At 50.9% G+C, this 10,144-nt stretch overlaps 1 protein-coding gene across 1 annotated transcript in view; it reads right to left on the bottom strand.

The window, feature by feature from the left end:
- Nucleotides 1-2,922: 2,922 nt before the first annotated feature.
- LOC132220619 (sodium/potassium-transporting ATPase subunit alpha-4) overlaps nt 2,923-10,144 on the bottom strand; it is a 33,410-nt gene continuing 26,188 nt past the window's right edge. The window contains exons 18-22 of the mRNA XM_059673903.1: nt 8,902-9,047; nt 6,854-6,984; nt 6,637-6,738; nt 3,479-3,570; nt 2,923-3,190 (exon numbers count right to left, since the gene is read on the bottom strand). Coding sequence (XP_059529886.1) covers nt 3,162-3,190; nt 3,479-3,570; nt 6,637-6,738; nt 6,854-6,984; nt 8,902-9,047 — 500 coding nt within the window. The 3' untranslated portion in view covers nt 2,923-3,161. The remainder of the gene's footprint in view (nt 3,191-3,478; nt 3,571-6,636; nt 6,739-6,853; nt 6,985-8,901; nt 9,048-10,144) is intronic.

Genomic DNA, 10,144 nt, shown 5'->3' with positions numbered 1-10,144 from the left:
AGTGGGGGTAGAGAGGGAGATATTCCGCATCAGAGGTTAAACCCACAAAGCAGGAGAGAAGGGACAGGGGCAGTATTAACTCTAAGTCCTAGAACCTGGAACCCCTTCCAGGTGAAGTCTGTTTCTTTGCTCCTGTAGCGAAGAGGGGCAGCGCAAATGCGATCCAGGCTGCAGGCGTGAGACCCCCTGCCCTTCCCTTTAAAGAACGAGGACCAAGGATGAGGTCATTCTCTGAATAAAAGATGGAGCCTCGTCCAGGACTGGAGGCCGGGCTCAGTTCCAGCCGGTTTCCTCTGCTTCACTCAGCACTCCTAACTTGGAAGCAGGGGCAGGACGGGCGGGGGCGGGCAGCGCTGCGAGATGGGCCTGGGGCGCCTCTGCCCCCCCCCCCCCCCAGGAATGGAGAAAGCCCCTGGCCGCTGCCCCTGCTCCTGCTCTGGACTCTGATCCTCGGTTTTCTGCGCACAGGGGAGAGGGAGGGTCCCCGGGCTGCTGGTGCGAGGAGAGCGGCGAAGAGCAGTCATTCATTCCTAGGTCTTTCACAGGAGGATCAGGTATAAACACGAGGGGCGGGGGGATTAACACTGGGAAAGCCTGCGCCAAGGATGTAGGTTAATTCTGTGCACCCGAGAGCCAAGCCGAGTTGGGAACGGCTCTCTCTAACTTTCTGGAGCCCATCTTGGGGGCGAGGGCCAAGTGGATGAGTTCAGCTCTGGGTACCTGGGGAGGAAGGACCTTCTCCAGGGCGCTTACCATTCGCTGGTAAACGGAGGCACCCCCATGGCGGGGCGGGGTCAAAGCCAGAAACCCCCATGCCCACCCCGAGATAGCTCCGATTTGGAGCGACGGTGTTCCTTTTGCACCCAGGCGGCGGCGTGGAATTCTGTTGGAGTGAACTTTCCCACGCTCCCGTGGGCAGACCTTGCAGGGCGGAGGCCACAGAAAGCCTCGGGCGCGTGGCGGAGTGAGTCCAGGCGCACAGCTGCCCCTGGTGCAGGAGGGGCCGGAGCCAGCCGAGGCGGGCACGCTGGAGCCCGGGACCTCAGAACCCGGCTCCTGGCTCACGGGAGTGCGACTCAGTGCGCACAGCCCCGCAGCCCGTGGGACGGCTGGGCAGACCCACGGGGCAGCAGTAGGTGGTAGATTCTAGGTGACGTCCAGCCCCGTCTCTCACGTGGGCTGCCCGCTGGGGGAGGGGGAGCACGCGGACAGAGACCCTGGGCCGTCAGACTTGTCCACGATGCGTCTGACCTTCCGTGTGCCCGGGAGGGCGTGAAATGGGACTCAACGGTGGCCCAGGCTCACTCCGTTTCCTCCTCTTCTCCTGCAGCTGCCAGACTTCTCATCCCATCCCGCTCCCTCTCCTGCTCTTGGCTCCTCAGTTCCACCCTACGCTTTCCAGTAGCTGCACCCTCCCCCACCCTTTGCGCTCCGCTGCTCCGCTGGGCTCTCTGCTTTCTGCTGGCGCCTTCCCTCTGAGCCCCTGCTTTCAGGCCCTTGGGCTCAGCCGGCTCAGCCACTGGTGTCAAATGACCCTGAGTTGGGGCCTCTGTATTTTTAACCCACCAGACACCCGAAGCTCTGGCTCCTGAAACCCGAGGAGCTGGCCCCTCCATACCTCATTCACACACCCCCTGGCCCCTCCATCTCCCAGGGTCTGGTTCAGCCGTGTCAGCAGCCGGGTGGGGGGAGGCGGGAGGGAAGGACCCCAGACTGACATAGCTCTGTCCCTAGGAGACCTTGCATCAGAAGAGGGGGGGGCATGGGTGGGGAGACCCCTGAGGCGGGTGTGGGGACGGGGCTGACTGCACCTTACAAGGCCCTTCTCTTTGGCCTCCCACCCGGACTTGCCCATAACCCTTCTCCTATTCTCTTGCTTGTTTATTGTTGTGTGTACTTTTGGCCCAGCCCTCAATGTAAGACTAGTCTGAAAAGTGGAGAAGGGCACGAGTTCTGGAATCAGAACGACCTTGGTTTCCTCATCTCTAACAGGGGGCGGGTGGTAAGAATATGTTTGCTGTGTGAGTTCACGGGCGGTATAAGGCCCTTGTCCACGGCAGGCATAGCACGCAGCCACCAAACACAGTTACTTTGTTTTTGGAGATGGTCTATGATTCCCCCCAGCTTTCCTTCGCCTTTCTCTCCTGCGCTGTACGCCTTGGGGCACAGCCAGTGGTCTCCTCTGACAGAAGCCTGAACATGAACTGACCCACAGGGCAAAACAGGCCACTTCACAGAGCAAAGCTGTGAATGGGTGGAGAGCCAGGCAGGAGGGAGAGGCTCCCTGTGGACGCCTCAGTCCCCAGACATCAGCAACGTGTGTGGGCCCAGGCTGGGCAACCAGGGCTGAGGGGGGCCGTGGGGGATAGGGTGGAGATGACCTGCCCAGCACAGGGGGTGGAGGGCAGGGATCACCGTGCCTTCCTCGGCCCCACGTTCACCACTCACCATACGACCCTTCCCACGTCCTTTAACCTCTCTGACCTCAGGTTCTCCACTGATGAAATAAGGTCCCTTCCAGCACGAAAACTGATTCTATAAGCTGATCCGAGGACCAACAGTGGGGGCTGGGTGAGTCCACCTAACAGAACTGGCTGTGGTGCTGGGGTCCCGTCGCGTGTGGTCTGCGGCTCTTTTCTCCGCTCTCCCATTTCTCTGATTCCAGCTGGCCTTGTCCTGTCCTTGCTCCCCATCGGGTAGGGGAGTGACTTTAAGATTGGGATAGCCCCCCAAGGGCAACGGTGCTGGATTCTGATCCCCTCCCAGCCTCCACGGTGGTCCCTGACTTTCCCTGGCTGCCTGGCTGCCATGGAGACCTAGAATGAGAGCATCACAGTCATCACCTCTCTCCCCAATCTGATGCGACACGACCAGCCACGTGAGAGATGTTGTCAACGTTTACTGTCTAGACTGGCTACTGATTCAACAGGACAAGGTCCCTCCCTGCTGGGCCCAGTGAGACGCATACTGGGCCCCATTACCCTCAACCCACTCCCTCTCCTCCCCGCGGTGTGACCAGCCCAGCCCCAGGATTGCCTCTCTCTCTCTCATCCAGGGTGATTCATCCCAGCATTTCTCTGTCCCAACTCAGATGACGTGCGGAGCTCATACTCCCTAACCCCCACCAGCCCATGTCACGTGACGCTCTTCCTCTTCTGAGTTTAGTAGTAGGTCTCCCTTTCCACCCAGCCTGCGGGAGAGAAGAGACCGGATTGACCCAGGAAAGGCAATGGGAGGCAGCCAGGCGAGGTGAGCAGAAGGGTGAGCGAGGACCAGGTGGGAGGCCTGAGTGGGGACCGCAGGGCGCCCAGGGTTGGAAGGAGCAGGATGGTGGAATCGAGGACTGAAGGACCGGGGTCCATGCACAGCCCAGGCAGTGAGGAGGGAGGGGCAATGGGTCTGACGGAACCAGGGGGGATGGGAGAGCTAGTTCGGAGGCCGGTGACCACTCAGTCAGAGGGGGGTGCAGGGGGCCTACCTCCAGGATGAGTACGAATGGTGAGTTTCCTCATTTCGTCATAGACGAAGATCAGAAGGCTGTAGGGAGTGGCACAGAGCCACCAGAGTATCCTGTAGGGACAAGAGGTGGTCAGTGTGGCTGGAGACAGAGGGGCCAGAGAAGGGCAGCCGCAGAGAACAGCGCACGGGCGTTGGGTGGAGGGCTGGTCCCCACCTGAGGAGGTCAGAGCCTGGGGATGAGAGCGGAGAGATAAATGCCACATCAGGGGTCTAGCCAGCGGTCGGCAAACCGCGGCTTGGCAAACCGCGGCTCGCGAGTCACATGCGGCTCTTTGGCCCCTTGAGTGTGGCTCTTCCACAAAATACCGACTTCTGTGCATGGGCCACGAAGTTTCAATCGCACTGTACGTGCGCGCCCGCACGTGGTATTTTGTGGAAGAGCCACACTCAAGGCCAAAGAGCCGCATGTGGCTCGCGAGCCGCGGTTTGCCGACCACGGGTCTAGGCAGTGTGCCTGGGGTTATTTACCAACTTTGGGGAGTAGCTGAGGGAGGCCCCTTCGCTTTCTGGGTCCTCTAGGCCTTCTACCCACCAAGGGGAGGTTGTCCAAGCAGAAGAGGCCTATCGGAGACTAGACTGTGGGGATGTTCCCGGGAATATGCACACCCCTCCGTGTTGCAGTGATGGGGACACTTTTCCTTCTGAACCTCTCTTGTGATGAGAGCCCAGGGAGATGGACTCTGGGCAGGGTTGAAGCAGAACCACACGTGTTCTCTCGGAAGACAGAGAGATGGCCTCTAGCCAGTGCTGTCGGAATGGAATGTGTTAAGAGCCACATGTGAAATGTAATGTTTTCTAGTGGCCACATTAAAAGAAGAGAAACAATCAATTTTAATAATATATGTTACTTAACCCAATATATCCAACATATTATCATTTCAAAATGTAATTGATATCATTGATATTAATGAGTCTTCTTTTAATACTACATCTTTGGAATTCCGTGATTATTTTACACTCACAGCACACTGCAAATCAGACGCTAAATTTTCAGTGGTTAAATGAAAATGTTTGTAGTCTACCCCAAACAGTAAAGTTTTCTTTAATAGAAAAATATTTGACACTGCTTTAGTGTTGTTGTTTTTTAAAAAAACAAATTAGATTCAGTCTATCACTAATGGAAAGCATATCCATTTCTTTTTTTAAAAAAATATTTTATTGATTTTTTACAGAGAGGAAGAGAGAGGGATAGAGTTGGAAACATCTATGAGAGAGAAACATCGATCAGCTGCTCCCTGCACACCTCCTACTGGGGATGTGCACACAACCAAGGTATATGCCCTTGACCGGAAATGAACCTGGGACCCTCAGTCCTCAGGCCAACGCTCTATCCACTGAGCCAAACAGGTTAGGGCACTGCTTTAGTTTTTAACTTTAAATTTACTGAAACTAGCCCAGCCAGTGTGGCTCAGCGGTTGAGTGTTGACTCATGAACCACAGAGGTCACGGTTCGATTCCTGGTCAGGGCACATGCCTGGGTTATGAGCTCCATCACCGGTGGTGGGCATGCAGGAGGCAGCTGATCAATGATTCTGTCTCATCAATTATGTTTCTATCTCTCTCTTCCTCTCTCTGAAATCAACAAAAACATATTTTAAAAAATTTACTAAAGCTAAATAAATTACAAATTCAGGTTTTCCATCTCATTAGCCATGTTTCAAGAACTCAGGTGACTACCATAGTGGACAGGACAGGCCTAGGCCAAGGTTATTTACACACACACACACACACACACACAAAAATATATATATAAACATACTGCCACCCATTCATTCAACAACAATCGTCATATGTCGTCTTTGTGTTTGTGTTAGGTTCTGGGAAAATAAAAATGATGACGTGTGGTCTTTGATCTCAAGGAGCTCAGGCAAACAAGGAAAAGAGGATAAAGAAACACACAGAATAAATAATCTCAATATTAGGTGCTGAGTCTTGTGGTCCAGGCACATGCAGAGTGTTTGGGAGAACAGGCAATGTCCAGCTGCACTTACTGTCCCTTATACTTTGGCATCAATAGCAACAATAACAGAGTTACTTTTAACCAAGCACCAACTCTGACCCAAGCCCTGGGCTCGGTGCATTACATGCATTTCTGCATTTCATTCTCACAACAGTCTGCCTGGTTTGTACTAGCGAGACTTTGCAGATGAAGCTGAGGTTTACCATGGCTAAGAAGTTGTCCAAGGCACCAGGATCATACCCTGTAGAGTTGAAATTGAAACCTGGGTAACTGCACAGAGACAGATGGTTACTGGACGTACTCTGGTGATTACTTTTGTAAGGTATATAAATGTTGAATCACGCAGTTGTACACCTGAAACCAATATAGAATATTGTATGCCAACTATCATTATAAAATTTTAAAAAAGAAAGAAATTCAAACCTGGGATTGTCAGTATCTAAGAACCATGGCAATCTCTGTTATTAAACATTAACTGAGCACCTACAGTATACAAAGCACTGTGTACAACACTGCAAGGGAAAGAAAGGTGAGCAAAGTATGTAAGTGGAGAGAAAATGAGTGGAAGAATACATACCAAGTCATTAACAGAGTTGCTTCTATGCGGGGGTGGGGGGGGGGTGGGGGGGTGGGGGGGGTGAATGGGGGTGGAGTGGAATGGGAGTTTTGCTTTTTTCTCTGTAAAGTTTTTAAATAGAATTTTTTCACAAGCATATACTAATGTGAAAAACAAAAACACAGGAATGAACAAAACAAGGAACCAAATAAGACTTTCAGTATGCCAGTTCACATAGAGGCATGTTAACACATATTTGCATACATACGACAGAATTAGCCGTGCATATTGGGTTAATTTTATGATTGCTTCAGCCCTGAGCATAGGTATCCTTGAACAACTAACCAGATATCATCATAAAAAAAAAGCCACTCCGGCCGTTGTGGTAAGCCTGCCAATTTGCATGTCTAGGGGGTTGTGATCACTGGCCACAGTCCCCAGTCTCTCTCTAAATAAGAAGCATTTGTCAGAGCACAGACAATTCTTTTTACAACATTGAGTGTACCCCATTTTCCCAGGTGGCCCCAGCTGGGCCTTCCCTGCTCAGGCACATATCCCCTGGGCACTGAGATCCCCCTACTCGCATCCCTTTCTTACTCACTTGAGGGGGTACATTCGCAGGGCTACGTCCATGCCTGGAGTATAGGACAGAAAAGCAGCCAGTAATGTCTCCTCCAGGATGCCAAATAATAGGATCTTGTTTCTGGGGAAAAAGTGCTTCATTGTAGGTTGGAGTCAGGGAGGAAGGGAGGAGAAGGGACAATGTGCGGCACTGTGTGCAGGTTTGGGGGCGCACTGGGTCCCTCGGAGGCCCTCACTTCATGCCCTGCTGGAAGACCGAGAGGCGGCGGGTCTTGCAGATGATGAGGTCGGCCCACTGCACGATGACAATGCTGACAAAGAAGGCCGTCTGGCAGGTGAACTCCACCACCTTCCGCTGCTCATAGGTCTGCGGGGAGGTGGGCAGTGCCAGAAGGGATTCAGACAGCCTCAAAGGTGTCTTCCCTCTGCCGCCTCCCCAGACTCCAAAGCCGAGTTAGGTCCTTAGATTCCCAACAACACTTCGCTCCTCTCTCTCCTAGCACTTCTCATGCCATAGGACGAGTTGTTTTCCTGGCCTGAGAGAGTCCTAAGTCACAGTTATCTTCGTGTCCCTCTCCCATGCTTAGTTCAGCGACTGGCTCATAGTTTGGCTCGGGGCTAAGTTAATAAGGAGGGTGGAGTAGGAGAAGGTGGTGGGCTTCAAGAGAAAAGCAGAGTCGGAGAAAAGAGGCCAGTAAGGAAGGTTGGGCCAACGGGGAATCTGAAGTCGGGAGAGGACGTCTGAGGGTGGTACCAGATGGGAGACAGCATTCTTCCATGCCTTCATTCCTTCATTCACACTTTCCATGTAAGGAACTTACAGTCTACTGGGGAAGAGAGATGTGTTATGTGAGTACAATAGGTAAGTTGTAAGAGAGCCATCACACAGGGCTATGGGAACACAGAAGAGGTGCACCTGAATGAGACTGGAAAGAGCATGTTTATAATCCTTGCAGATGGGATAAAGAATTTGAAGCTACATAGGACTGAACAATACTGAGACACTAGAGATCATGGAATGTGGTCAAAGTTGTACTTGGAGGGAGCTACAGAGCCTTAAGCGATTAGAAAACAAAGGCTGAAAATTAGAGCCAAGTATTGAACTTGGAAAGATCGATGGGCTCCTTGTGTGCATCAGATCTCACCACCGCCCTCCTTCACTGCACTGGGCTGCTGAGCAACGCGCCCTCTGTCGTCGTGTGAAGGTTTTAGCACTCCCCACCTGGGCTTATTTCCCAGGTGAAACTCCAGGGTGCTCTCAATAGCTACACTGCGCCAAACCAGTTTCGGCAAAATTCTTAAACACATAGTGTTGGTTTAGGGCTTCAGTTTGGGTCTCATTCATCTTGAGTGTTAGAAAAGACTACTACAGAGAGGAATCCTATAAGTTAAAAAAGTTTAGAATGAGTCCTGCCGGAGAGCTCAGTTGCTTAGAGCGTCATACTGATCTGCCAAGGTTGCGGGTTTGACTCCCAGTCAGGGTACAAGCAAGAAACCACCAATGAATGCATAAATAAGTGGAACAACAAATTGATGTTTCTCTCTCTCTCCCTTCCTCCCTCTCTTTTTCCCTTCCTTTCCCTAAAAAAAATTTAGAACAGCAAAGAAGGGGTATACAAAGAAAATGAGTTTTAGGATTTGAAATTATATATTTGAGCTCCCATCGAGGGAGAGAGCATAACAGGAGACAGAGGGCCCAGCACTCATTACTGGATAATGATGCTTAGAAGATAGAAAAACAGAAATCAGACCTCAAAAGTTGACAAGGCAAAGAAGACATCCAGGAAGCCAAAAGATACAGGAAGGTAAGGACAGACAACAGACAGTAGGAATGAACACAAATGAAGTCATGTAAACAAAGAGAAGAATATTTGCTGACATGATTAGAGAATGAGGTTGAAAGTTACAATACTCACCTAGGACTAGAGATAAGGCATCAACTACCTACTTCCTCCATTTTCCCACTCTTCAAAAATTTGATAAACCCACTCTTCCCTGTTACTTCTCTTTTTAAAAAAAGAGTTTTTATCGATTTTTAGAGAGAGAGGAAGGGAGATGGAGAGAGAGAGAAAGAGAGAGAGAGAGAGATTGAAGTGAGAGTGGAACATCAAAACTTCAATCAGCTGCCTCCTGTATGCATGGGCATGTGCTCTGACTGGGGATTGAACGGGCAATCTTTTGGTGTATGGGAGAATGCTCAACCAACTGAGCCACACCAGCCAGGGCCCCTATCACTTCTTCACTCTTACTAGTCACTATCTACTACCCTACCCCTCTTACTCACCCACTGCTGTCCATAGCTGTCCTCCAGGTCATTCAAGTGTCGATTTTCCCAGTCGATGCGGATGCCCAGCAGATCAATAGGCTTAAAACCATTTTCAGCCAGAATCACAAAGTACGTAAAGAATCCAGCCACAGCCTGAATCATCCCTGTGAGTGGTCGAATCACAGAACAGGGGAACTGGGCTCAGAGAAAGACTTCAAAAGACAGACCTTAGACGGGGTGGTGGCTGGGACTTGCTTCTAGCTGGGTGGGTGTGTGTGGAGCTGTAATGCTGAGGATGCTTCCAGCAATGATCTGATCCCATCATTTCTGTTGGACTGGCCTCCAAGGCCTGACGTGTATTTCTAAGGTCTCACCTAGTCATCTTTCAATCATGTAATCTTAAAATTTGAAAGGACCTTCTAGAAAATTTCTTCCCTCTCCCCAATGAGTAAGGGCTGGACTCTTCCCTCTCCATTTTCTCTGACATTAGGACACTCACAAAGACCTCCCCTCCCCTCCTCTCCTCTCCTCTCCTCTCCTCTATCTCATCAGGCCCTTGCCTCTCCCTTACTCAAAACCTGAATTCCCCATGCCCGGACCACGGCAGTAGCCTAGCAACTATAGAGCTGTGCACTGTGCAGATGCCCTGGACATGGCTCTTCACAAGTCTGAACTATTATTTACATCTCTTAAGTGGAAAACAAAAGCACAAAAAGGATTCAGTCATTGTCCAGGGTCATGCAGGAAGTGGTAAAATGGGGATTCAAACATAGGTCTGGCTGCTACATCTCTACTTTTTCTATGTGTTTCCTCCTTTAGATGTTGGGATGGACCCCTTCCAAGGTCTGCCCTTTGAAGCCTTTCTCTGAGCCAGGTTCCTCTGTCCTCAATCTCTTCCCTGTCCACCCCTCATTCTACTCCTGAAACACCCTACTGCACCTGGCAACTCAAGAACAAAGGCATCTAATGGTTTTCAAATGTACTTCAAACCTGGACCAATTGCCAGAGCCTTATTTTCCAGCATCAAGCCCTATCTTTCAGCATCAAGTTTAAGTCCCGTTTCCTTCATAAAACGTCTGACAATCCTCATGATTGGTGAGCCTGCTTGCTTTTGTACTGTCTATGCTCATTTTTTTTGGCCCTTGGAAAGATGCTATCATCTTATATATATTTGTCCCTTCCTGGCTGGGCTTTAAGTCAAGGGCAGACCATAAATCAATGATCTTTTGTATTCCCGGGGCCTAACACAGTTTGTGGTTAA

This window comes from Myotis daubentonii, chromosome 18 (assembly GCF_963259705.1).
Source record: "Myotis daubentonii chromosome 18, mMyoDau2.1, whole genome shotgun sequence".
Taxonomy (NCBI): Eukaryota; Metazoa; Chordata; class Mammalia; order Chiroptera; family Vespertilionidae; genus Myotis; species Myotis daubentonii.
This window is presented reverse-complemented; position numbering and strand designations above follow the sequence as displayed.